This window comes from Falco peregrinus, chromosome 5 (genome assembly GCF_023634155.1).
Source record: "Falco peregrinus isolate bFalPer1 chromosome 5, bFalPer1.pri, whole genome shotgun sequence".
Taxonomy (NCBI): Eukaryota; Metazoa; Chordata; class Aves; order Falconiformes; family Falconidae; genus Falco; species Falco peregrinus.
Genome location: NC_073725.1, coordinates 89249157 through 89270741, shown reverse-complemented (window position 1 = coordinate 89270741; position 21585 = coordinate 89249157). Strand labels below are relative to the sequence as shown.

At 41.9% G+C, this 21585-nt stretch overlaps 1 protein-coding gene across 6 annotated transcripts in view; it reads left to right on the top strand.

The window, feature by feature from the left end:
- The first annotated feature begins 45 nt into the window (after positions 1-45).
- ARHGAP17 (Rho GTPase activating protein 17) overlaps positions 46-21585 on the top strand; it is a 47886-nt gene continuing 26346 nt past the window's right edge. For 5 of the 6 annotated variants that reach the window (XM_055803722.1, XM_055803717.1, XM_055803720.1 and 2 more), the window contains exon 1: positions 46-204. In XM_055803722.1, the coding sequence (XP_055659697.1) occupies positions 152-204 (53 nt within the window). In that variant the 5' untranslated portion in view covers positions 46-151. Of the gene's footprint in view, positions 205-4147; positions 4220-21585 lie in introns of all 6 variants that reach the window. The other variant, XM_055803721.1, reaches the window with a different exon arrangement.

Here is a 21585-nt window from a genome sequence, read left to right as displayed (position 1 = left end):
GGGAGGGGGCGGGACCGGAAGTGGTTGTGGGTTCCGGTGGGGGCGGGGCCGGTGGCGCCGCCGCGAGGAGGGAGGAGGCGGGAGGCCGGGTCGGTGTGGCTGCGGCGGAGCAGTGGGTGCTTGCCGGGAGGCCGGGGGAACGGCTGCCGCCATGAAGAAACAGTTCAACCGGATGAAGCAGCTGGCCAACCAGACCGTCGGCAGGTGAGCGGCGGGGCCAGGATCCCGTAGCGGTGGGCGGACCCGCCGGGCCGGGCTGGGGCGCCGGCGGGGCTCGGGCGGCGGCTCCGATTCTCCGTGCGAAGCCAACGGGCAGCGGGCGGAGGCCATTCGCAGTCTGGGGGCGGGGAGGGGACCGGCCATGGCCGCGGGGGGGAACCTTCTGTAGGCTCTGGGAGCATCGAGTGGGCAGGCGGTGGAGCAGGGGCCGGCTCCCGGGACCGGGCTGGAGGAGAGGAAGAGCCGCTTCTCTTCGTAGTATTGCTCGAAAAGTATACAAAAATGAGCCGCAAGATGAAGATTCCGGTCCTTGGTTCTGGGACCTGGGCGAGTGCCTGCTCCAGGTCGGTCTCCGCTGGCACTGAGGCCTCGCCCGATCTGCTCGGACGTGTCAGCCCCGGGTCTGTGGCGGGGCCCGTGGGGCCACCTGAGCCCCCTCGGGGGTGGCCCTGGCCCCCGCCGCTGTTTGCATCTTTCGCTTCCTGCCGGGGGGTTCGCCACTTTGGTTTCCTTTGTTACTCTGTGAATATTGGGTTATTTGATCTGTTTCTTGCTCTTTTTTCACATTTAAGAAGACTTCGAAGAGTGTGTCCTCTGTCACTTAATTTTAACTAAAATAACAGAAGGCTTGTAGGTATGATTGCCACCAGTTTCCAGATGTCGGAGTCTTGGAAGGCCTTTAGCCTGATTCTGTAGAAAGAAACCCGCACAGAGTCACAGGAGCATTGTCCTGCAGCTCTTCTGTGTGCTAAAAACACAAATGTAACTTCACAGCGGGTCTAGTAGAGTTCTGTATTTCCCTGCTACCTCCCAGCTCCTCTCTATTTTCAGTGAAAACTTGATCTGAAAGGGTGTACTTACACTGGAAATATAAACTTTCATATTATCTGAGTTTATATTTTCATGGTCTCGACTCCAATGACTTATTTGACACAGTGTTTATATTATTTGGGGCCTACATATCTATAGAACAGGACAAGTGTGTCAGCTAATAATGGCTAAGTAGCAGATTGGTAATAGGGTGTTTGTTCCGCTGTAAAAGAGCATAACTTCCAAACCAATCTTGTGCCCTTTCATTCTCATTTTATGTAAATTAATGGATTATTTTTTTTTTACATTGTGAGAGTGTTTATTAGCATCCTCTTTTTGCATGTGTTGGGCCCACAGATCCAAATCTTAAGTGGAATTTCAAGTAATCTGCATCGTACCAAGTAGGATAAACATCTCGGGCTGCTTTCTGTTTCCAAGGGGAAAATCAGAATTAAATCTGGAGAACTGTTTATAGTCATGTTGGGAGGTTCGTGATGACCTTTGGCTAAATGCAGCTGAAGCCTAGTGGAAGCTGTAGCTATCGGTTGTTTCACAACGAGGTTCTTGGGGTGTGGTTGTCTGTGTGCATGATCATTGCTCATACTTCACAGGTAGTCCACTGGTGCCTTGGCAGCCTGGGTCTGGAGCAGCAAAGTTTTTCAGTTTCATTAAAATACAGACAAGTACCTGTAACTGTTTTTCATTAAAAACTATTTAAAATGACACTGACTCACTTGTTTTTATAGGCTTAATATGAATAGCTAGTTCAAATTAAATTTAGACTCTCTTTCTCTCCTTCCTGTTTTGGTCAGTATTAAATACAAGCACATCCTTATTGGTTCTGTCTTCACTTACACGGTGTGTTTTAACAATAAAGTATCTTTGGTTAGTTGTACGGATTCTTTACCCAAGAACATACAAATTTTTATTTAAATAGAGGTGAGAAGACTGAAGAGTGAGTGCAATCATAAAGTTTTGATTGCTGCTTGTTGCCTTTTTCGTGTATAAATTATATCCTCATGTTTGTAAGTGCTTTGAATGAGCCAAATTGACCCTTCAAGGGTTTTGTTGGCATAGTCTTGTTAGCACAAGGTGATACTTGCTCTCGTTGCTGCCCTTAATATTTGTGGCTTTCCAAGTTGAAGAAAAATGCTTATGTAATCAAAATGATTTGCAGCACTGTAAATCTACATTAATTCTAATGAAACTCAGGAAACTTAGTTTATGGATGCAATTTGGGCATGGGAGGGAAAGAAACAAAACTCGGGAGGTTTGTGTTGGCTTTTGCAGTGTATGATCACCTGTACGTATAGGAGCTGTAACGGTGGAAACTCAGTGAAGATACTCTTACATTGTGCAGTGCATTCTTGTGCACAACTGAGCAGTGCTTTTCCCCAAACCTGTTTTTCTTTAATGTTTTCTTTGCAGTGACTTTTGAGATATCTTGTTGTCTGAAGATGTTTAACATTTTTTATTAGATGTTTTCTTAGATACAAACAGCATTTGAAATAGTAACTGTTTTTAAGGGGTGTCAGAGCCCACAGTCTAGTGAAGACTTTGATTTGATAGAGATAATTTCTGGAAATGCTCGTGCATCTGTCCTCCTTCAGCTGAGGAGGTGAGAGGGATGTCTCAGCCCTGCAACACTCATCAGGAAATCAAGCATGATTAGACCACTCAGTGTACAAAGAAGGAGAAATGGTTCGCTTTCATTTTAATAAAAGTTAACTTGAAAAACATTTTGTTTCAAGAGGTGTATCAAATGTGCTATTAAAGTTAATTGGTGAATATTTAATATTATTAGCATACTTATATTTCATGTACTAGCCAAGCATTCCAGTAGTCACCAGGGTCTTAATTCATTTCCCAAAGTAAAATCATTTAGTAGTGGCAGATTTGTAATTGGCTTCACTTGCAAATATCAGGGCTGAGGTTTTCAGATTTCAGGCAGCGCTGCATTCTCTGGTTTTGATAAGCACTGTACAACTCTTGGAAGATGTGGGAGATGCGACAGTCATCGTTCAGTAGGATCTTGCAGGCAGTATTAGCAGAGGGAAGTGTTTCTGGCACTGGGTACCAAAACCAGGACTGAACCATTTCAGTTTTGTAATGTTGAAGGAAAAAAGGGACGGGGGGGAAATTGAAACTTGCTTCCCATCTGGTGCTATTGCAGCTTGCTGCTTTCTGAGACGGGTTTACATTGAGTTGGTGTAACTTGTTCCTTAGCTGTTTATGCTTGGACAGAATGAGGAGACAAATCCTATGTCAAAAGGACTTTAATGGTTATGTAAATGTCTTGAAGAGGTGCAGTGTTCAGTCTTTCAAGGCCCCATATGCCACTGGGACATCAAGAAGCCGCCCCTCAAGAGAAGTAGTATTTGGAGGAAGAGTTTGGGCGTCTGCGCTGAGGGGTCACGTTTCTGCTGTTTCTCCTGGGGTGCTTGGGGATGTTGTAGGGACTGCCTGCTCCCAGCTACCTTTTCTGGCACATTTGCTCTTTGGTGTAATCTGCTGCTCCAAAGGGTGACCTTCGACTGGCTGTTGCTTTTCATGGTGGTGTATTCGGAAGGGGTATAGTCTTCTGCTTTTCACTCATTCAAAGCTTTTTTCACTATAGTTGAGGGGTGGGGAGAACAAGCATGTTATCGTGAGGTCAGCAACCCTTGGCTGTGCATCAGTGATGTCTTTACCATGGTTTTTTTCTCTTTATCAAAGAGACATTTATCGTGTTCAGCTTGCTGTAGGTATGAATGGTACTGCCTTTCTTACACCCAGCTTCCCAAGGTCGGCATCCTTGGCCTTGTACCACAAATACATGACTGAGGATCAGAGAAGTAATACCTTAGCATGGAAAAATAAGAAAAGATGGGCAAGAGCTTCATTAAAGCAGAGGAATGGTGTTTATGGGAAGCCTATGAGTCTGCGTGGATAGTATTATATAGATTTATGAAATATATGTAGGAAACTAATTAAAGAGGGGATTAGCTGAGTGGAACAGGATTCCACAATAATTAATAGATGTGTTAAATATTTTGCAGCAATTATCTCATGGATGTCTTTGGATGCCTTAAGACAAGTATTCAATCTGTCACTGAGTATTTTTTTATGTATTTGACAGGTTGGTTTTAAGTGCTGCAGGTGTGCAAGCGTTTCTGCTGAGGGGAGCAACCCAAGCTGGTTAACCTGTAAGGTGAAATATCAATTACTTGTCTAAACCTGGAGGAAAGGGGGAAATGAAACTATGTTTTGCCTTTCATTGAAAACTGACAGTTCAAGCACTGGTCCCTTGAGTTTTGTTGGCTGGTTTCGGGTAGTGTCGGCTGCTTCAGAGACTGTCCAAGTTTGGGCCAGGCAACTGTGTGACCACCTCTCACGGTGAGGTGGCTTCAGAACTTCCCTGGGGCAGTCTTAGCTAGAGTAACAAACTGCGAATCTCAGTGTGTGATTCTTGTGTCATCATGAAGGATCTTGAACCTAGTCAGAGATAATTAAAGAAGCAGGGCTGGGGCATGAAGGGGAGCAGAGGCATGGCTTACCAGGAAATAATTAGTTCCACATGAGCTGAATTAATGCAACAGAATAAACTGGCATCTTGACCATGACAGATACACAGCTAATCATACAAAACAACTATCTCAAAAATCTAACTTTATTTTGAGCTATGTATCAACTCCAGCCTAAGCAGCTGGAAACAACTTGAAACTTTTCGTTAGGCTTAAAAAAATAAGGGTGGGAAGGTGGTGGAGAAAAAAAGAGTAACCTTCATTCTGAATGTCATGGTTTTCTGGTGGCCTCTGATTCCTTAGAGGCTATATGCTGAGATTGATTTTAATGGATTTGTGTTAATTCTGCTAAGCTTTCATCTGTTTTGAGGACCGAGGCTTGTACGCACTGAGAAAAGTTCCTTGTTTCACACAGAGATTTTGTGTGTGCTTCATCTGGGTACAGTGCCTTGTGAAGTGGAAGTTGCGGAATATGTTTTAGCACATGCTGTTTTACAGATTTGAAGGGGTGAGGTACCACTTCCTGGTGTGTTGTACTTTTCCTTGGGATGCTTTGTAAGCAGGTACTCATGTTAGCAGATCAGCTATGTGTTAGGCTCAGAAGTGAAAAGGGTGTAGTATGTATGACATCAACAAAGTAATTCTTCAGATATCTGTGAGTGCTTGTCTTAGAACTTTCATACCCTTTTATAAATTACAAAGGGAGACAGATCTTGATGAGAAGCTCGGGAAGTATTCTACTTTATAGTTGCAGTCATCTCTAATGAAAATAAATGTTCAGAGGCATTGTCATTAAAGGCTTTCAAATGATACACTAATAAGCATTTGAACTACATAGCGAAGTAATTTATGTGAGGAATGAGTCCATAGAGGTGTTTGTATCATGCTGTTTGCTTACAGAAAAACAGGTTGGTAATTAATGACACTCGTTAGACTGTCTTACTATTTTACATGAGTTGGGCTTTCCTGCCTCTGGGGACACAACTATTGATGTTGTTCCCATCGATTTCTATTTTAATCTTTTAGGTGTGATCAACAGAGTACCATACAGATTAAAACTTACTCTATCCAACTGGTCTGGAAAGTTTAGGTCTGGTGAAGTCATCTAAGATCAAGACTGATAAATAGGTGGTGGATATACTTACTGTCTTTACTAGGAGAGATACTCTATCTGCCCTTACGCTTTAACAGTAATTTAAACCAGGGACAGGCAGATCTGACTAATTAGAAATCTGGAAGAGACCACAAACCGCCTTAGAAAGACCTTTTTTTTTATGCAAGAAACTAAGTTACTATAGCTTCTTTACTAGTCTGCCACTGTTCAAATACAATTTCTTGTGTACAGATAGGTTTCTCCAGGCCCTGTACACATGACATTACTGTGACTCAACAGGATTATTAGAACATACCTTTTAATAGCTCATGCCCTGCATAAAATTTACTATGCTAAACTATATTTAGTATTTCTTCAAGCCACTTGGCAATCTGTAAGTTAAATCGATGTTATTGTAACATAGTCTTTTTAACTTGCTTTAATGTAATATTATTGAATGATTCTGTACAGTAAGAAACTACTTACATTTGATTTGTATAGGGAAAGACCAGCTGGAAAACAATAATTTTTAGTAATACTTCACGGGAAAAGTGGGTGATCCAAGTTACTAATTTTTTTCTTCCCGCTAAAGTGTTATCCGTTGGTTCTAGTCTTTTTTCAGAATTGTTCTGTGAGTTATTGCCTAAGGAAGTTCTTCTGCTTCTTTGGCTTTTGTTGCTAGTACTTTACAAACTAGCTTTTTGAAGCATCCAGGGTGGTAAAACAAGAATGCACTTGCCTCTGTTAAGTCCATAACACTTCAGACAATATAACATGAACCCTGCAATGCCATTTAATGTCAGAGAAATATCTCTTTAATGTTTTTCTAGTTCTTGTGTAGAAAAAAAAAAAATTTGAGTATGACCCCGGTATCTGAAAATGTCAGGCTCACGCAAACATCCTTTTAAAAGAAGTTAAATGTGATAAATGTTATTTACTTGGAGTGCGTGTTGTCATTGGCAAAGAGATTTGAAAAAGTGGTAAACAACGCTGAAATACATTCATATTTACAGGCAGGGGGAGATCTGCTTTGTACTTGGTCTTTTAGGTTGACATTTTTCTGTGTCGGAGTACTCATGAAAAGAAAAATCTCAGTTCAGTGTTTATAATAGTTAACTTAGACATTTCCTGTTTATCTCCAAATGAAGCTTGAGGTCTCTTTAATTAGAAAATTGACTTAGATCTTTCTGGATGGCAGAGCAATTTGATGATGGGTTTAAAAGAGTCCAAGCAGATGAAATTAGGGAAGATCTGTTTTGCTGAACATGTGCAGACCTTTGGATTTCATGTAACTGTCAAGGACTGATTGAAATAAAATGTGTGTGAATGCTAAAGCACTTGTATACTGACAGCAAAGGGAATGCATTATCTAAACATCTCTGTGTTGGTAGTTTGGCTGTTGAACAGGCAGAGCAAGGAGGCAGTAAGCTTTGTATTGCCTGAAACGCTGGAGCTGGTGTATCCAGCTGCATAAACTGCTCATTACCGCTTAGCTGCTTCTAGGCTACGGTACGGCTGTGCAGAAGTGCAGAACTTTATGAAATGGTGTGTCTGTCCGAGGTGTAAGCAAGCCAAGTATCAGCCACTACCCCTTTAACACTGCTTCTCAGCCTCAGCAGTGTATCAACAAAGTCTCTTGGTATCTGCATATTTATCTGTTTCCTGCACCCTTTGGGGAAAACTGACACAATGTAATGCCTTGTGCAGCTCAGGAATCTGATTTTTCTAACAGTACAAACTTCCAATTATAGGAAAACATGCAGCTATTATGTTTTCAGTTTGGGGCTGCTTCTTGTGGTAGGACTTGGCACTTGCCAGTGTGTGTGTGACTGCCATTAATGCAGCAACAAATGGAGTAGTTTGTGGATATAAATTGTGTCCAAGATGTAATCTAGATTAAATTTTGTGAGCATGTCTGTTAATCCTGTTGATTAATGTACCCTTCAAAGAACATTGCTAAAGCCGAAGGAAAAATTACCTGAATTTACCCGAGTTGAGGACATTGTAGAGACTTTCTTCAATTGTTCTGTCTTGGTAGACAGCTTGTGAGCTGGTGAGGTCTGTGAGGCTGAACGCCTGCTGCTGCTGGGGAGATGCTGACTTGTACTGGAACCCCTGGTAAGAAGAGAGGTTTTGTCTGTGAACAGATGGCCAGAAAACGAAGGAGTGTGTTCTGGCCTGCTTTTAGGTGTTCCCTCAAAGTTTTGTAAAGGCAGTCAGTTACCAGTATCTCTTAATTCCTCCAGGACCAAGATGACCTCCTATTGCTTTAAAGTTGTTAAGAATCTAGGTTGTTAAGAATCCTTAAGATTAGAAACTGTTTAAGAAATGACGCTGTGTTTTGGAGAAAGTTACTTCTCGGCAGAAATTAGCTGTGTGTAATGCTGTGCTTAGTGCATTGCATATGGTGTTTTCCAGAAAACCACCATATGAAACTTTCTAGATAGTTCACATTGCATTTGGAGTGCTCTTATAAGGGCAGCAACAGGTTTTAAATCAATGAGTAAGTATTTGCTCAGCCCTTTGTTTAAAAAGCCTCATCACTTGTGATTCGGTTCCAGACCACATGAAAACCTAGGAGTGCCTCAGCTGGGCTGCGTCTGCCTTGCCCAGCGTCCAGAAGCTGATGACGTGGGAAGGGTGCAAGGCTCCAGTATCCCGTGGTGTTTCCCACACATGTTCTCACGGCCATCAGCTGTGTCTATCTCAGGAGCTTCCTGAGCCCGAGGTGACTTCGGTGCAGTTGGTGTCTGATAGCACCAGGCTTGTGGTGGTCCACGCAGAGATTGCCCATCATTGCTAACGTAAAGCTCCACCTTACTGAACAGCTGAAGAATGTGTTAAAGCTGTGGTCTGCTCCCCTGCTTCTCAGAAAGTTCAAATTCTGATAGTTTAAACTACTGATCTTCTTAAGTGGATCTTGTATGAAAGAAACATGTTTTTCCGTGCCTGCAATATGAGAATGAGACCCTGAGTGTGTTGCCTTATTTTTCTGAGCAGTGGGTGCTGCCAAGGCAGATGCAGCTTCAGTTATTTTGCTTCCCCTTAATAGATGCAGAAAATGCTTTTCAAACTTACGTAAAAATCTCTGGTATTTGGTGGTGAAGAATGACTTGGTTTTGTTGTGCTATATTTTGTTGACTTGAAGATACCTTAATAAAATGTTGTGCTTTCCGGGTGAGAACTAGCTACAGCCTGTTGGTTAGAAGAAGAAAGTTATATAATAACTTTGTGGCAGACTTGTGTGTCAAGTGCTGAGTGGGCAGTGTATGAAATACTTGAGATTTTTTCTGCAGAAAAAAATTAAAAGGATTCCGTACTCAGGGATTTAGGAAATATTAATTATCCTCTTGTGTGCGTGCCCTCATCTCTTTCGGCTCTGTTCATCATGCTGCTGCTTGATGAAATAGATAAGAGGACTGATAAAATAGTCACAATAGACAGACATACAGCATAGGACCTGTTGTAACTGGATCATCTTGGGCTTCCTCTTCTGCTGGGGGGTCAGAACTACACAGCAAGGGTAAAGGGAGCATCTGTCTCAGGAAAGCAGTGTCTTATGTTGCCTTAAAATGATTAATAAAATGTCATTTTTCTGTGCAGATTTTTCTCAGGTGGTTTCACAAGGTTTTGAAGGGTCTAGGGCAGCAATATAATGGTCAGCTGTGCAACTGCATTCTGGAGGTGGAGTCCAGCTCTTCTGATATTTATTCATATAAACAAAATAATCTTGGTATTACCCTCTTTGTGGGTGAAGTTGTGATTCCTTGATTCTGACTTGATCTGATGGTGTTACTTAGAGCAAATAATTTTAATACAAGGTTATGCTCAGAGTCAAAATCCTAAAATAGTAATGATTTAATCTGCCAAAATAGCTAAAGTGATCTAACAAGCTCTTTCAACCTGATGCTGTAATGTGATACGCTTGGAATTTATGAAAGCAAATGTATTTCTTAGATACTTGCCATGGTATTTTTAGGTTATGATAATGGATCTGTGACCAGAACTGCTCTTTAGAGGTCATTGTATTAGCAAATGATGAAATGCCAAATACATATGGTCTTTTTAGGATTGGTTAAATGAAAAGTGTCTTAGTGTCTTAGAGATGTTTTCTAGTATTATGCACCGCTTCCAGAAAGAGAGGTTTCATGGCTTAAAAGAAGTAGCTCCGTTTTTTTGGTGTTTTAGGAGAACCTCCAACCCAGTGTTAGGTCTTACATAAAGCAGGAATTAGCTGCCCCTGTTTGCCATGGCAAAGCTCTGGTCTGAAACCAATGGGAGCTTAATAATGCCAATTAAACTGGGTGAGGTATGGCTGATCTCTGGTAATTCAGAACAGAGTAGCTTCACAGCAGTTGGTGGTGGCATATCAAGTGATTTCTAACAGATCACTGTGCTTGATTACTTCATTTTGTCAGGGCTGTTTGATTGTTATAGGTACCAGTCTTGAAAGGAAGGCTGAATTTGATCCTCGCTGAAACTGTCATGCTCAAAGCAGCACTTGCTGTCTAGACAAGAAAAAAAAAAAGGGAACTTGCGAGTATCCTTTTTATCTGCAGCATTGCTTTGTTGACTGGATTTGAACATTTTGGTTAAGATTTATTACTTAGGAACTAAGTAGTCTTAAAAACTTTGAGTTTGCAATGGCTTTTCCATTGCTGATAAAAGCACGTCAGAATAGTTGTGCATCTTATGCTTGGACAGTCCTGCTGTCTCAACAGGAAACAGCTTTCATAAATACGCGCCAGCTGGGTGAGGTCACAAGTTCTTCTCCTCATGAGGTGGAGCCTTTTTTTTTTACTCTACACAGATTGTTTTCTTGTGAAGTTAATTGCATTGCAAAATGACAGGAACATCCTGGGGACTGCAGCAGAGTGAATCAAAGAGCCAGGGGATCTGCAAAACCTGAGTATGCAAAATACCCAAATCACTTTTAGGTGAGAAGGATCAGGAATGGAGGTTTTTTCCCATCTGGCTTACAAATTGTCCTGTGCCAGAAATTGCTGGACTGAGGTTTTTGTATAAATATATTCATTGGCGAGATTGCATGTTTCTCAAGATAGCAGTGACACTTCCAGAGTGAAAATTAATAAAAGGAAAATTGGTAACTTGTACAGCTGGTGACTGGTAACCTGTACAGAACAGGTAGGTCATTGTTGAGAGCTGTTAATGCTGTCAGAGCATGCCACTTGTGCACTTGTACACGCATCCTTGGTGACACAGTTAAGGCTACAAAAAACTACTTTAGCTAGTGACAGGAAAATTAAGTTAAAAGATTGGCCCTTTTTTAGGAGATGAATTGCCTTGCATGCAGATTGGAAAGTTGTGGCTGTGACGTGGCTTTGAGAAGTACAGCAGCGTATTCAAATGCAAACTTCTCTGGCATCTATGAACTAATTATCAAGCAACCTATAGAAGATATTAATCCACCTGATTAAAATGTTCTGTTGAAAATGAAGATAGAAAGCTAGTATTTTCATACAGAAAAAGAAATGTGTGAACTAAACTGTTGCAGCTTCTATTTCAGTCGAACATTTAACTGGTTTGTTTTGCTGTAAGCCGATCTAATATGGAGATTAAGTGTTCTGATGTTTTTTGTACGAATTGAACAGTAGGATAAAATAATCCTGGTTTTGTAGCAGCAGGTCCAAGTGTGTGTTGGAAGTGCAGTATAGGTTAATAAACCTTGATTAGACTATTACTCCAAGGCTTGTATTTCCTTCTTGGAAATCTAGTGGTAGAGTTAACTTGCAGTTTCATGCTGGAACAGCAAAAAGCATCATGTGCAACACATGGCAGGGCAGTAATGGCATGATTCTGCATGTTATACACATCAGTATGGTCTTGTATATGCTGTATCTAAGCAACATAAAAACAGACATCTATATCCAGTGCTGTAAAACCCAGTAATTGGATGAGTCGTCTCAGTTGCAGGCTAATTGTCAGACTCGGCTCAGAAACTCTCTTTCCTGTTGGTGAAACATAATAAAGGGTTCACCATTCATTGTTAATCATGGCTACTGATCAGAAAATCAGTGCAAAGGCTTCACTGTGAAATAGTAGGCATAAAGAGTAAGCCCTGTTTTGTTACTACCCTCAGTCAATTTTGTGTAACTTTAAGTCCCTGGATTCCCTTACACTTTTTTTACTGTCGATTCAAAGCTTCCAATTCCTTTTTGCATTCTTACTTTCTATTCCTACTTCATTGTTCTGCCTTTTCTATGTTTCCTTGTTTTACTTCTTGTGTTGATTCAGTTTAGTTCCTTTTCTAAGGCTTTCTCTTGCCAGTTTTGTGAGCTCCCGAACTTAAATAGACCTGTCTGGACAGTATATAAAATTAAAAACAGCTTTACCTTTGGTGAAATGTTCATTCTGGATTGGAATTTTTTGACACTTACGCAAGGTAATGTGTAGTTGAAATGTCCTGCCAAAGTGCAAAAAAGCAAATAAATATGCCAAAAACGCCCAGGATTTTTCTAGCAGTTTGGTGTATTTTGCTCATTCCCGTATTGTGTATTTTTCCTATTCAAACGTACCTGCACTGCAAAAAGTTTGTCTTTGCAAAAGGCACTACTGCCTCTTGGAGTCTTTTCCAGTGATTGGAGAATGCAGGACTTCGGGTAAAAGAAATAATAAAATTTAAAAGTGTCCTGAGTTAGTGGGCGATCCACCTGTTTTGTGGCTAGAATGGAAAGCCATGTCTTGTTTGAAAGTTCAGGATATGTCTGAGGGGGTTTTGGTGGTTTGTTGGTTGAGGTTTTGGGGTTTTTTTCCCCTTCTAAACGTGAAGGAGTTCTCATGTCAGCAGGTGGTTTGGCGAGGGGACTGGTCCTTGTCTAAAACTAAAAGCTGCCAAACCCACGTGTAGGAAATTCATGAGCCATTCTCTTACCCAGAAACATCAGCTGCTGCCTTAAATGTGGTCAGGGTGTACAACTGCATGTTGCTTTGCAGCCGTGCCCTTGCTGCCATGCCCTGACTCCCCACTGCCCTTCCATTTATTCCCACCCTTTCTTTGTGCGTGCATTTTGATCTCCACAGTGAAGTTAATCTGACTGAAAATGGGGGTTCTTCCAGCCAGGTTAGTTGATCAGCCAGGTCAGTCCTTTGAGCTGCTGAGTAGTGGAGATGCTTGTGCAAGCAGCTGAGGATGGTAGGAGGGAGGACACAACAGCTTTTTTCAGCAGCTCTGCCAGCTGATGTCACCTCCCTGTTCATGAAATGTTGGCCTCAGGGTGCAGTTTAAGCTGATGTTAAGTAGCTGCTGTTGCTAAAAGGGACAGATTTCCCCTCTCCCTGCCCAGCCTGCACTGGTGCCAGCTCCCCTGCCCACGGGCAGGGAGTGTTGCAGCCATGGGGTGGCTTAGGGAGGGGGCCAAGACAACTGGAAACCAGTAGTTTATTGGATGTAATTCCAGTCTGAGCTGCCTTTGACTGCTGCTGATGCAGGGGAGGGATGTTAAGGAGCGGTACCTGAAGTTCAGGGGAGGGAGGATGCTTCAGACAGGACTCTTAAAAGGAGAAAAGTTGTAGGTAATCGTGCAATGGAGGAATCCAGCGTTTGCTCCTTGTCGTGCGTTTGATTTGGTGATGGCTCAAGGTGGTGCAAGTTCAAGCTGCTGTGGGGGGCCAAGGTGGGCAGCTCTGGAGGGCCAGCCCGGAGCAGGAGGTGGCTGCAGGCTGGTTCATGGCTGACTTCAGCCAGGTTCGTTTTCAGCGAGACTCGGGGCTCTGCTGCAGCTGGGTTGTGAGTGCTGCTGGAGCACAAAGGCAGCAGCGAGAGCTCCCATTTTGGCAGCGGCTACATTTGTGTTGGCATACAGGGAATGTAAAATTATACCTGAGATTAAGGAATAACAAATTCAATAATGATTTAGGTTGCTTTCTGTGCTGCTGTCTCATATCAAAATTGTACCCAGCTAATTCTAGATGAAGTTATTTCAACAAAAAGATTTTCTTGCTTGGAGGAGGGAAAGCCCTTGTGTGAAAATAAACTTTTTAACGTAAATAAATACCGGGAAGTTAAATACTAAAACCAGGTTTTTTACCAAGACATCATGTAAGGGTGTTTGTATACTGTTTTAAAAATAAATCATATTAATAAACTGACATGTTTGGAAAGTTCAGGTTCTGTAGTACATGTTATGTAGAGCGTACATGTAGAGCGTACTTAGCATGAGAAATATACATTATAATACTCAACTATTTTTTTATGCCTTGCTTTTTCCCCTTTAGGATAAGCTTAGAAAGTTTCTTATGTAGCTTAGCTTTGCCTCAGATTCCTTGGGGGTTTTTTGCATGCTAATTTGTGACAGCTTGACACAAGAGTGCTTACTTTGGAAAGAAACATATGACCACCGCTAGTTTCGTCGTGACTGGATTTAAGTATTTAGAATTTTAAGCCCCTTCAGCAGCACTTTGCTTTTTCCTTCTGAAGGTATTAGTACTTTCACAAATCAAATGCACTTTTTCAAAACAAGCCACGTGTTTTTATATTGGCCTAACATACAGTGTGAGTGGAGGCTTGGGTTTTTTTGGAAGTTAAAAAGCATACAAGGAGAGCTTTAGCTAAATTTCTGTTTGTGGTATGAAATAGTAGGTTAGCAATAAGTATTTGATTTGCTGGGACAGTAGTCAACTGGAAGCACTTAAATGTAAATTTTTGTTTGTGTCCAGAAGTTTAAAAGCTATCAGACTCAATTCATCAAAGCTCACTTGAAACATCACTTCATCAAAGAAAAGCTTTAAATCTGGTTCTGCATTTGAACCACAACTGTATTTTTGCTATATCAAAAGCTCAGGTTGCATTAATCTCCAATTTGCAGTGCATGTAGCTCAAAATTATCTACCTAGCTTTGTTGCATAGACTTAACTGACCATTTGGGTTTTTTCACACTGCACCATATTTGGTTTAATTCTCAATATCTAGTATTAAAACCAAATGTATATTTTGACAAGGAAGGACTGGAGTTCTGAAGGGCAGTGCGGGGCCTCACTGCAGCGACAGTACCTCCGAGGGTGTCCCTAAAATAGGATTTGGCTTGAGCCGTGGTTGTTCTAAATAGCTAAATTTACTGCCTCACTTGGGAGAGGAGCCTTGGATCCATTTCACTTACGAAGGAATTTCAGATCCCCTAATGTGAACAGTCTGTTGTGGGTTTCCCTGCAACTGCAAAGGAACAGTCTGCTTTTTTTCCAAGATGATAATCTCCCTAAAGCCTGGTCTGCCTTTAATTAGAGCAGGCAGGCTCCATCCTTCAGCATCGGATGGCTGAGATTATAGAAGAGATCAAAGTTGCAGCTTTTAGATTGAGCGACCAAGCAACGTTTGGTGGAGGAACTCAGCGGAGAAAATGAAGAAGGAAGACAAAGGAGCAGAAATCTTTATCAGTTTAGTGAGGCCTGAATTGTAGTTTTGGCTTTCTAAAGATACAGGACATGATTAATTAAATATTTTAGTTTCTTGGTGGTGATGCACCTTTCTTCCAAGCACTTCTAAAGGATTAGAAGTGCAGAAGCTTCAGTAACTAGATGGCTTAAAACTGGTGACTCGAGTGTCACCAATTTTAGTATGAGAACTGTTTCTGCACTGAGGACTTTCCGTAGGAAGTGAGCTGGAGGGTTATCTTGTCCGAAACAGCAGCCTTTGGTGTGATTTCTGCTACTGCCACTAAAGCATTGGCAGTCACCAGATTTATGATGAAAGTAATACTTGTGCAGAAGTTTCTATTGTTAATTTGGGTGAAAAATGCAGATACTAGGCAAACTCAAAGTAACTGGTGACTGGTGGTGAGTGGTGTTGCCTAAATACTAAGTAATATTGAAAATGGTGACTGTCATCTGACAGTCATTCTGCAGTGATTTTAGAATGTTTAAGAAGAATGCGGGCAATATTGATACCTGGGGTTATGCTAGTTTCTCTGGAAAAAAATCAACCTCATTGATGATCACAATTTGTCACCTTTCAGTATGAACGCTGGTTTTGTTGTTTGGTTTTTTTTTTTAATGGCAGAGAGTCAAAAAGAGATTAATTTGGGGTTTGTGTGACTTAATGAACTTGGTTTCTGTGGTGGGAGGTGTACTTGGCCAAACATTTCTGCTGTGGCTCATCTTCAAAATGCTGTACAGGTGAAACCAAACTCTTACAGTATATCCACAAAGCTGAGTATATGCTGCAGGCTGCCAAAGGAAGCAAAATAAATTCTTTGTAATAAAGTGGTTTTGAAAAGTGACCTTTAATTTATTATGTTTATGAAGACCACAATTGTAGGATTTTTGCTTTCCGGTTGCGCAGAAAGATCCTTTAGTGTGTTAAAGATCTCAACTGCTGAAAAACATACAGAAATGCAGAATCTGGGGAGTGAGAAATAGGTGTATTACAACCTGTATTTTAAATTCTATTTCAGGTAAGGAGTGCTGGTGTGAGCCTGGCTGCCTGGGAGGAGGAAGGGGCCGGGCAAACCTTGTCATGTTTTTCTGAGCTGGAAAACAAGAGGTTCCCTGCATCACCTTGATTTCTTGAAGTCAAAACCAAGTAAAAATTAAGGAAGAATCTGCCCTAGACAATGATTTATCTCACGTTTGGGTACTGACTGCAGCAGTCGCTTTAAGTGCACGGTAATTGATACCAGCAGTCGCTTCTCCTGCGTCCTTGAAAAGGTAGCACGGAGTTTGTCTCTGTTATGTTCAGCTGTTTCATCTCTTGCCCAGATTGAAATTTTCATTTAGTTTTAAAATTATTTTATGTGTTTAATAATTAGGTTCCTTTGATGTGGATTATAAAATGCAGAAAGGTTCTCCCAGCTTAAAAGGGAAGCCCGTTCCCAGAAATTTACCACAATGTCAAATGGGGAGAAGCAAGCTGATAGTCCTGAAACACCTTTAAGTTACATTTTCTATGAAGTTTGTCTTAGTGAACGTTAAAAAAGCAAAGCTTTTAGAAGGGAAATTGCAATCTAATTCTGAATTCCTTGTTTTGGAACAGAGCTGCTGATTCTTTCATTTTTCCTGGCAGCAAATCCTGCCTATTGTATGTGCAGAGCGGGCAGGATGTGCTGCCAGCACAGCACCGGCAAAGGTGCTCTGAAGCATTCGCTCACCATCAGAGCTCATTCGGTTATTGGTGGTAACAAACAAATGCTTTGTTTAAGGAAAATCAAACAGCAGGGAAGGCTAGCTTTAATTTTGACTCATGTTTCGGGTGGATGTCTCCTTGCTTCTGCTGAAATCTTTCCGGAGTTAGGAACGCGGATTTGTTGTTTCTCCATGAAGCAAACTGCCCTCCAGTGGCATCACCTCCTGCCAGCTCCACCTCCCATCTGCCATGCGTGAGTCAAGGTTTCTGTTTCCACTTCGACACTTCAACTGAGTCACTTGTTCTGTTGTGAATGTCCAAGTTTTTATGGCTCTTCGTGTCAAGTTTGCTCTTGTTGCATCCTTGTTGGCTGTTCAGGAGTATAAATTTCTACTGGTTTTGTAGCTTTGACCTGCTCTGGAGACCATCCCCTGGGTCGGAACTGATGTGGTCATAGGCAGGACACTGCTGTGAAGCCAGTAAGATCTCAAATACTGGTTAAGGAAGCTATTTATTTCTTTTTTTTTTTTTTAAAAATCTCTTAATAGAGCCATTTCATTTTATGCATGGAAATGAAAATTCTTTCCCCATGGAAGATACACTTTTATCTCAGGAATTCTCATGTGCCATTTCCAGATACACAGAGAAGACTTCTGGCCTGAAAATGTGAAGGAGTTGTAAAATAAAAAGTGAAGGGACCAGTTTTAAGCCTATGGGGTGAGAGCTGTTCTGCTCATCCTGCTCACAGCTGAGCCAGGCAGCAAGCTGCAGCAGAGCCCTGCACCCTGAGCTATGCTGTGGGCTGGGCTGGGCCTTTCTGGAAAGAAGGAAAGAAATAAAATGAATGATACTATAAAACACTTAGAGAGGAGGCCAATTGGGGGCACATGCAATAAATTTTTAAAGTGTTACAGCAAGCTAAGGTAATTAACGTGTCTAGAATAAAAAATACAGCCTTTTCACTCTCAGACCTCCTGGATTTTTTGCGTGGAGTGAGTGAAGGCAGTTACTTCTGGCCATGCCATCCCCAGATAGAAAGCGACACCAGCGTTTATGTGGCATGACATATTTCATGTTAAGTGCACTATCTTCTGTCTTAAATAGAAAATAAAAAGTGTTCAAAAAATCAATTTGGCAACAGAAATTTTGTTGAGAATTACAGTTTCTCAGTGTTATGGTATCAGAAAATGAGAAGTTAGCTCTGCTCAGGTTTTTTGTCTGTCTTGGAGCACCTACTGAGCTCTACTTAGAGCTTGACCTGTTCTTTGCTGCCTGTTCCCACCCCGGAGCTGCATCAGCAAGGTTATTTGTCTGAAGGGTGAATTTGGGGAGCTGATTTGGCCGAAAAGGAACTGTTTTGCTCAGCTTATTTTCAGTCAGCTTGGCTGCCTGACCTGGCTTGCACCCCAGCTGAGCCAGTTGTTGAATCAGTGCAGGAGAGGGGCAGGGAAGAAATGAAGAGCTGCTTTTGGTTCCCACCGAGGGCAGCCCACGGAGCCCTGTGCAGTGGGCAGGACGTTGTGTGAAAGTACTGTTCTTATGGAATTCGGTGGTTTTATCCACTTTATTCTTTAAGGGGGTGATTATAACTGTAACAAATGATCAATTTTCTTTTCAAAATCAGTCTTTTAAAATGCATTCTGAATTTTAATTGGAGAACTTTGTACCAGTTGATTCATGCAAAGGTTCTGGCATTAACAGGTAGCCTGCTTAGTGTTATAGCAGGAAAAACTTCATTTTCAGTTCTCAGAAAGCTTCCTTTCCCGGGAACCAGCTCTGTGTCTGCTTCCAGTGGACTAGCAGCTGCTTTCTATTCAGGCAGCTGAACACGGCTGCTGCGGTGGGCTGTGATGCCAAGCCCTGTGCACAGAGCCCGGTGTCCCTCAGGATGCTGCTGGTGCCGTGCTCTTCCCCCCCTCACGTCACCTCTGTCACCGGAGGTGTTGGGAGGCTCGGGGCTGGGCACGTTCCTGTTTCCCTGCTGCATGCCTGCAGATCCTGCCATCTGGAAGCACGGAGATGGCTCCTGCACAAACTGCTTGGTCACAAACGGCACTTTTGGGGCCCCCGGCATGCGGGAGGAGCTCGGAGGGCAGGGCATGCCTTCCCCATTAGTAATGGCTTGGAGGGACCTCATTTTGCAACTGAGCGTTAACTGGACTGTGTCGAGTTTAGCTGCTGGGAACGTAAACAGCCGTAGTTGCTGTAGCCTGGGCTTCATGATCCCAGTTTGGGACAGGCTGTGTTCATGATGTCTCGTGGGGGAAGCTGGCAGTGGAGGGTCACCAAGCTGGAGGACAGCTTCCAACGCTGCTGGCTTGATAAAGCCCTTGGGAACCCTCTCTGCAACTAAATCTTCCAATTCTTAATCAGTTTGTGATTCCAGAAGGATTTCTTCATTGCTTCGTGCTACCAAGTAGATAAGATACAAACAAGACCTAACAAGGACAGGAACTTTTAAGTAGCAGTGAAAAAGAAGTTCTGTTATTTTTTGTAAGTTTGCTAAGTGTCTAATTAGCCGGCAGAAGAAATTAGTGTCCACAAAGCTGCAGTTAGATTAAAACTTTAAACTAGTAGTACCTGTTATTCAGAGGGAGACAGAGGTACCTTTGATGGTTGGTGGCTTTCTCCCTGCTCCAGAAGGAGGTAGGCTGTGCTGCTATCACAAGCTTGCATTTTCTGTTTCATGGTTGTGGTTGCTGAAAAATGGTAGCATTTAGTGGCTCTTTCTTGGCTTATTAAAGGTGGAATGTGGGCCTGCAGGAAGGGTGAGGTCTTCCCTCTCTGCATTTCCGAACCTGACGTCATCATCAGTGGCTTTTCTAAATCAGCACTGGCCTGGTGACGCTGTCCTGCTGCCACTGACAGCTGGGGAAAACATCCCTGGCTTCACAGGAGGAGATCTGGATTTTCAAGCTGTGACTTTAAATCCTTGATAAACCAGTTAGGTGTACAAAGAGTGCTTAAGATAAATATTTGAAAATTGTTTTGCACTTCACGTAATGATACATAATCTGTGGGTAACCATATTTAAAATGGAAACAAACTTCTAACACATTATTACTGAGTCATCTTTGCTTTTCACTCCAACAGATATAATTTCCTAGGAAGAAGGAAGGGAAGGAGAAATTAAACTTTTAATCAGTCTAGAGTTGTATGGAAGCTGTATTCTACTATTTTGGTGGCTTTAAGTTAATTTTGTAGCAACAGCCATTCAAAAGCACCCAGTAACTTTATAGTAGTATAATGAAAGGTTCTGTTGAACACAAATACAGGATAATGTTGGAAGGGATGTTGTTTCCTCTAAAGATAATTTCTATAAAATGCATTTTGTGATTCCCAGAAGCTAAAAGTGAGCTTAAGAAATCTTGTAGTAATTTGATTATTGCTGCATGGGTGGGAAAAATTCTGTGAATTCTCAGTCAGTCACTATTCTGGTGATTATCAGCAGTTCAGTGGTTTTAATGATGTGTACATATCCAGTTAAAAGTACTCTAAACGTTCTTAGTCATTTTGTATTATGCCACCTGAGGTGGCTGTTTTATTTCCTAAAACTGCCAGTTAGTTTAAAGCCGTGTGTTCTCTTCTGGCATGTCATAGCTTTGCTCCTGTGGTGTCTGTTTCATATCACATCAGTATGTAAGTGTGTCAGCATCCAGGGTGAATGAACTGCTGAAATGCCTTAGTCTAATCTAACTTTCTCTTACACTGAGCCAAATTAGGGACTGTAGAGAGATACAGGGGAGTCAGTTGCGTAATGTAGATGTAGAAGCCAGTTGTGTTTTTTTCTTAAGCAGATTTCTAGGCAAAAGAAGGAAACTGAGACCTGGATATACATGAAGATGGAGAAGGCAGCTGCTTGCCCATTATTTTTGCCGTACCCTTGTTATACATTAATCCCTCTACACCATGTGTGTGGCACTGCTGCTGTCTTGCTGCTTTTCCAAGTTACCCTGGAAAGATTGAGCCCATAGCAGGCCAGCTGCTGGAGCTCTAGTAAGCTGCCATACTAATCTTTGTTAAGTGCTGATTGCTTTGACTAGAAAATTTTAATATGCTTGGAACTGCAAGTAGCAATTCTTAAATATCAAAGTTAAATCGTTTCCAACAGGCCATTTTATTTATAAATGACTACATCTCTTGTTGAAAGAAGTCTGTGTTTTTGCAGAAGAGCTGTGTTGTTTAGCGAGCTTATGGCAGGTAAACACAGTCTGCTCAGCATGCTTCCTCCTCGGGGCTGCACCCCTTCATCTTCACTATGTTGGTCCTAGTGTGCAGTGTGCTGTCAGGATGGGATTTTGCACAACAGGTATTTGAATTGGTGCCTCTTTATATGCATTGCTTAGGCTGACTCGGTATTTAAGGTGAGCTGTTTGTTAAGAAGTGTCTAGGTGAGGCACAAAGCGAAGGCGATGAGTTTGGTAGCATTGTATAGACTCTGTGCCATACAGCCTTTTGTAAAGGTGAGTAAAATTTAACTTTGTGAAAGCTGTTGGTGAAAAGCATCTGCTCACCTGTGGAAAACAGGACTGAGAAGAAAATGGTGTTTGAAACCAAAAGCCATGTTAGCCATGGTAAATACAGCTTCTTCCTCATGAAAGGCGCATACACTATGAAATTCGGGTTTAGAAATAGAAGTGGCTCATCTCTTACGCAGTCAGTCGAAGGACAGAAAACTGCTCAAGAATTTTGTGTTAAACCATTATCATGCACAGCACTATGCTTCTGTAGAAATATATAGTAGCTCTGTATTCTTCTGTCAAATCAGCTGATGTGTGTAATAATTGCCACTTAAGATTAGAATAAAATTTGTTTAAGAAGGTGCTGTTATAACTGGAGTATTCTTACACTGTAGTTCTTCCATGTAGTTTCTGGTGGGATTTTGC